The sequence below is a fragment of the Temnothorax curvispinosus genome, unplaced genomic scaffold, assembly GCF_003070985.1.
Source record: "Temnothorax curvispinosus isolate PA1 unplaced genomic scaffold, ASM307098v1 QBEX01006421.1, whole genome shotgun sequence".
Lineage (NCBI taxonomy): Eukaryota > Metazoa > Arthropoda > Insecta > Hymenoptera > Formicidae > Temnothorax > Temnothorax curvispinosus.
Genome location: NW_020216201.1, coordinates 4,125 through 10,158, shown reverse-complemented (window position 1 = coordinate 10,158; position 6,034 = coordinate 4,125). Strand labels below are relative to the sequence as shown.

Below are 6,034 nucleotides of genomic sequence, written 5' to 3'. Positions count from 1 at the left end.
ATCCTATCCTGCCTTCCTGCTTTCCTCCCTCCCTCCCTCCCTCCTACCCGAGGAGAGCTCGCGGGCCCTCCCCATATTGCAATATTTGTACTTTTCCATGTTGAAACCTCGATATATAATAAATTATATTAAGAAACTTCGATCGCCTGTCATCTTTCGCATGAATGTTACCTACTGATAGCGTCTTAAAAAATTTTCTTCTTTTTTTCTTTAGTTGTTACACTTATATACATTATATAATAATACGACGGTTCGGATAAATACAATAAGAATTCATATGTTGTACATTTCTAAGTTGCTTTTATTTGATAATTACTCATCACGTATTTTTCCTGGTAAGGGATAAATGTTAATTCTCCAATTATCTTAGTCTATTAAAAAACATGATTCCACAAATAACTAAATTGGCAGCGTTCCTCGATTTACAATTGAAATTGTTCCGTTAAAATTGCACTCATCAATATTGATTATCCATTTGCACCAAGTCTCGAGAAGAAAAATTAAAACCATGAGGAATGGTTTCAGTGTTGACAATCATTAAACATTATTTTTTCGCAAGAATCTATTTTTTCTTCTTTGGAGCAAATTCTAAGCCCCTTATATAGGTCTTTTTTATTTGATATTTCTCTGCAAATAATAAATAACAAAATTACAGAGAGTTTGCGTAATTGTAAAATATTAAATTGAATATTAAAATCAAAGCAACTCACCTGTGAGTAATTTGTACACGTATAAGATTTGATTCCCCTGAACAAGAACGCTAGGTGTCTTTTTGCCAGGATCATCAGTGATTGTCGCGCTCGCGCCAATGCTCTGGCATTCTTTGCTGAATTCTTTCGGATTGATCCCGAACGTTTCCAGATTATTCACCAATGTTACCTGCAATTGCGTGACGTCAGAAAAACGAATAATTTCTGTATCAATTTTTAAAAGCGGCGAGCCGCCACATTTACCTTCTTCCCGCCTGATCGCACTGTCACTCTCATGTCGATCGGTTCCAGTTTTCCCGTATGCAACAAAGTATTTCCCGCGAGGGTAACCTCGTGCATGTGCGTCATGCGTCCGACAAATTTGTTTATTCCATCCTCCATCGTCACCGTCTCCTGATGAGCCTTAGTTCGCATGATTCCCGCCAATTGGGGATTCAGCTTTAACGTTCTGCAAAATTAACCGCTGTCAATGTAGAAAAAGTGCGAGTGCGAGATTAGTTTATACGTGAAGCATTGTCGTCTTACTTTCCATCTTGCAGACCCTCCACTTTCGCGTACTCAGTAAAACACTTTCTGATATCGGCTCTTTTCATTACGTCACCCTTTCTGCAATCATCATCATGTATTCGATGTAAAACGAACACAATACGCACGTTTATATATTACGACGATTTAACATTCAGCGGCTTTTACCATCGCCGCATAGAAAACTGTCTCTTCTGCAATTACATTGCGTCGCGATAAAATGACGTCACTCACCAAGTGCCATGCCTACCGTACTTACTCATAGCCGAATTTTGATAGAACTGGCAGAACGTCGGCGGTCACTCGATAACATTCCGACACGACAGCGCTGTTCGAAACCACTGGTTCAACCGCAGCAACTGGTTCCTCGGTAACGACTAATTTTCTCACAAGTGGATGATCAAACTTAAATAAATAACAAAATCTCTTGTAATCACTTGATATCCTAATCAAAGAGCTTATTTCCAAAAAGTTTTTTAATATATTCTTTATATTTGAAGAATATGAACCTGAGCGATTTGAAAAAGCTTCTTGATTATAAAAAAAAAAAAAAAAAAAAAAAAAAAATATTACCTTAATAGACAACAATGTTTCAACGCCTTTTGTAATGGATGTATTAATTATTCCTTTGGCCTTCATTTCTGCTAGAAAAACCGATAACTTTTTGTACCGAGATTTCTTTACATCAACGTTTTTATCCGGCGGACATGCGGCCAACAGATGATTTTTGAAAAAGTTGGACGACAACATCGGCAAATCGCTAGACTTGACTGTCATCTTGCAAGCTTTCAAGAAACAATATTCCAGTAGTCTGTCCATCTCTTCGACCGGATCAACTACTTCCGGCTCAACTATGTTTGAAATTTGTACATCTTCAGTTTCTACATCTTCTTCTATATGTTCCTAAATAACATAAAAAACAATCGATTTATCTTGATCTATTTTTGAGAGAATCTTTGGCATGTCTACCTTAGAAATGATTTCATCTTTGACTACGTCGCTTGAACTCTCACTCAGGTCTAATTCGTCCAACGTATCCGGCAGAATTTCGCTTTGTTCTACGATTTCCTCTCGATTAATCGATTCGATATCTTCCAACGTATTTGTAGGGTTGTCGGCATTTGGTAAACCCAAATCAGGCCTCAGGGGTGGTTTGCCTAATTGACACAACATGTCACCGATAACGTGAAAAACCTCTACGCACTTTCCATGACCAGCTGCCATATACATGTCCTCGCTGGAAAGTGCAGTTACGCCGACGGCAACTGCAGCCTGCAGAAGGATTAAGGAATACTCTTTTTCTCTCAACATTTTGATATACGATTAACTGTTGGGATTATAAAGGTCCAAACCTTGTTCTCCTCGGTGTTAATCAACACTGGAGTACCCTTTGGCAGTTTACCAAAGCTATATAGGGTCACTGGCTCCTTCAGAATCAATCCAGGCAACATGAGATTTGCACCGGCTAGCAATTTGGACACGACTGGCGTGTGCGTAGTGAAGGCATTTAATAAATAGGGATGGTGCCATAACGTATAAATTGTGGGAAAGAGCAGAGTGTCGTACGAATCTAGTTGAAAGAACATGGGTATCTTGGCGACGCAATATACTTTGCCTACGTGTCCACTGTGCGTTACTATTTTCATAATGCTGATGGGTTCCTTCTTGGGCAACAGTGCGTGAATCTCTTCGTCCGAGAGACTCGGATATGCCACCAACACCTCCTCGCATAATTTTTTCCTGAAAGAGATAACAATAATCAATTATCCCTCTTCACTTAGGACATACGAATATATTGTAAGTCAAACAGATTCAGAGATATTATTATTGTTGGACTTGCAACGTCTCTCATATTTTTCATTATCTTCCGTGGGAGTACATACGTAAAAGATGTTCGTGAATAATACGTTTGTTTGACAGATAAGGATGCGGAGTATATAACCTAAAGGTCCTAAAGCTACCGAAGGATTACCAAAACGTCCAAAAAATTGTACGAACCTCTCAGTTCCCTTCAACTGGTAATTAGTCTTGACTTTGAACGGCTTGATAAACATGTTGAACAGACGAAATCCCCGATCGGCGAGCGTATGACGTTTAAACCTAACCCCGAACTGCCGTACGGCGGTGCATCCTTGTTTATCTCCGTTGATAGATCCCGCAGGCGCATGGCAGCGGCACGACGTTCCGCGGAAGTGGAAGCGCTGCCAACGCCAACATCACGGACGTCATCGCTTCCAATTCCTGGATACGTTTTTCTAAATTTTTTATTTTCTTCTCATGTTTTCTAATTGTACGTATACCCTAATAAATATTTAATCATCTGTGACGATGTCGACTTCGATCGCAGCGATTTTTCTACGTTATAATTTTACGCTTGAAATTAATAAGCGTTTGAGGAAATTGAAGGAAATAGAAGAAAGGAAGAAAAAAGAAAGATTAAAAATGCAGTCGAAAGATTTCATTGTTTAATATTTAAAAATGTATAATATATTGTATGAAAAAAAATGATATGTTATAGAATCTTTTTACATGGATATCTGTCTGCTGGACCACGGGGACCTAACCTGAAATGATGTTTTATATTGGACAATGGACCGCTCGAAACGCCACTCGCACCCATTTTCAACGTTGGAACTATTTGGCATATCCATTTTCTGGCACTGTCGATAAAGTCTCTCCCCTTGGTGCGTGTCTGTGCTGCGCTTATGATTTTCGTGTTGTGTAATTTTACATAATATATTTTTGCAATATTAATAAGTTCAATTACTGTACACCGTACATGCAATAATAAAATTCAATTGCATAATTTTAGTTGATCAACTGTACGTTTTTATTAGCCATCCATTTGACTCACGTAGTGTCACGTACCAAAGTTGCATATTCAAATATTTCGTCATTATTAGAAAAACGTGATAGACACGGAAACAAATTGATTTCGGGAAAACTGGCGTCACAATTCATTTAATTAGTAAGAAAAACCTGCATCAATTCTTTGTAATAATAACATTTAACTATCGTGTATATAGATTCGACATTCGAACTTGGCGATCGCGCGCGTCGTGTCGCGCGCGGGATCATTATGAAGTTGGCGACGTTGGCGTGGCGTCACTACTCACTCTATTCACTTCACTCTCGAATCTCCAGTCGTCGCGAACGGAACGTCTAGCGGATACAGGATGGATCATGGATCCGTTCGTCGTGGCATGTTTAACCGGTAAGCGCAATCGTTATTGGGAGCTTCATATTCAATCGTGTCTTAATATTTGACACTCGCGCGACGTAGATTCGACGCTCGGTACATCGCTCAAAAATATTTCTCGCGATGCGTTCGTTCGGCCGAAATCGATCGCGCGGGATCACGGGAGAGATGGTGCATTGTGACGTCACTCTCTAATCCCTCGTCATCGCGAACGGAACGTCGCGCGTCGGCGGGTACAGGACGACGGGTCTGTTCGTCTTGGCTCGTATATAATCGCTATAATCGGTAAGCGCAATCGCTTATGAGCTTCCGTATTCAATAGTGTCTTAGTATTTGGCACCCGCGCGACGTGTAGATTCGAAGCTCGATACATTGCTTAAGATATTTCTCGCGATGCGTTCGTTCGGCCGAAATCTATCGCGCGGGATCACGGGAGAGATGGCGCATCGTGACGTCACTCTCCAATCCCTCGTCGTTGCGAACGGAACCGACGGAACGTCGCGGGTACAGGACGGGCCTATTAATCGCGGCACGTTTAATTAATCGGTAAGCACAATCATTATAAGCTTGAACTCAATCGTGCCTCCGGTATTTGACGCGCATACGACGTAGATTCGACCGGTACATCGCTGACTTCATAAAACGAGTATTTCGCGAGATGCGCGTTTAACCGAAATTCGTCGCGCGGCATCATGGTTAAGATAGCAGCGTCACTCTCGAATCTTTCGTCGCCGTGACGTCACGGCGCATACAGGACGAACCTAGTTGTCTCATATTTAATGGTGTCTTAATATATTTGACACTGGCGTGACGTGTAGATTCGACGCTCGGTACGTTGCTTAAAATATTTTACGAGATGCGTTTGATCGAATCTGTCGCGCGAACAGTCAAGAGAGCGACGTTCATATTTTCCGGATATCGCGTTCCGCGAATATTTATTCTTATAACTTTAACTCGCTTCATCTGCTTTATAACGTGCGAATCTAATCACCGCGGCGATTTGTCGCGAAATCACACGCATTTCCTGCAATCCTGCATCGATTTTCCGTCCGAATGTAATACAGTTTGAGTCATGCAAATGATTGACGTCGGGACGTTGGGAGTGCCGTATACGCAGCAATCATATAATAGTTAATTGTGTTTTAGCAAGCGCTGTAAATGAGCGGCCGCGGAGGAAGGAGGAGGAGGCCCAGGGAGGCGTCGAGCGACTGCGAAGCAACCACGAGGTGAGCAATTTGTTACTTATTTTATTAGTTACTGAATTTAAACGGTTTTCCTCGCGAGAATCACACGATTACAACGAGTATTCCATGCACTAATTATATAGTAATATAACGTAACATTATAGCTTATAAAATGTATTACATATTTTTTACATTTGAGAGGCTTAAAATATTTAATAAAGTATTTATATAAAATTCAACATACACGTAATATTTTACACCATTTAAAAAGTTATAATTATTTAAAATATAAATACGCAAGAATTAAAGATTCTATTTATCAAATTTTTTAAAGTTTTTATATAAAAAGATTTTGTGTAAAGTTACGTAATTTTTTAAATAAATATTTAATTAAAAGCCAGAAAACTACAAAAGAT

General features: G+C 39.9%; 1 protein-coding gene and 1 long non-coding RNA gene across 2 annotated transcripts; one reads left to right on the top strand and one right to left on the bottom strand.

Moving 5' to 3' along the window:
- Nucleotides 1-283: 283 nt before the first annotated feature.
- LOC112455851 (eukaryotic translation initiation factor 2D) lies at nt 284-3,389 on the bottom strand. The gene is made up of 9 exons (XM_025018052.1): nt 3,234-3,389; nt 2,588-2,975; nt 2,205-2,507; nt 1,809-2,138; nt 1,495-1,640; nt 1,236-1,316; nt 954-1,158; nt 711-879; nt 284-627 (listed from the first exon to the last, which is right to left on the bottom strand). The coding sequence occupies exons 1-9, from the start codon at nt 3,287-3,289 to the stop codon at nt 563-565; spliced, it is 1,743 nt and encodes a 580-aa protein (XP_024873820.1). The 5' UTR covers nt 3,290-3,389; the 3' UTR covers nt 284-562.
- Nucleotides 3,390-3,438: 49 nt separating this feature from the next.
- On the top strand, nt 3,439-4,046 carry LOC112455852. Its single transcript, XR_003040897.1, has 2 exons — nt 3,439-3,525; nt 3,754-4,046. It is a non-coding gene; the product is annotated as an uncharacterized LOC112455852 (long non-coding RNA).
- Nucleotides 4,047-6,034: the final 1,988 nt, after the last annotated feature.

Bases quoted from the DNA above. Each gene is read 5' to 3' on its own strand.
- LOC112455851 (XM_025018052.1), bottom strand. From the start codon at position 3,289: ATGTTTATCAAGCCGTTCAAAGTCAAGACTAATTACCAGTTGAAGGGA. The intron at 1,159-1,235 runs GTAAGACGACAA...TTAATTTTGCAG, and splicing joins GAGGGTCTGCAAGATGGAAA to AACGTTAAAGCTGAATCCCC. The intron at 880-953 runs GTAAATGTGGCG...ACGCAATTGCAG, and splicing joins TGCGATCAGGCGGGAAGAAG to GTAACATTGGTGAATAATCT.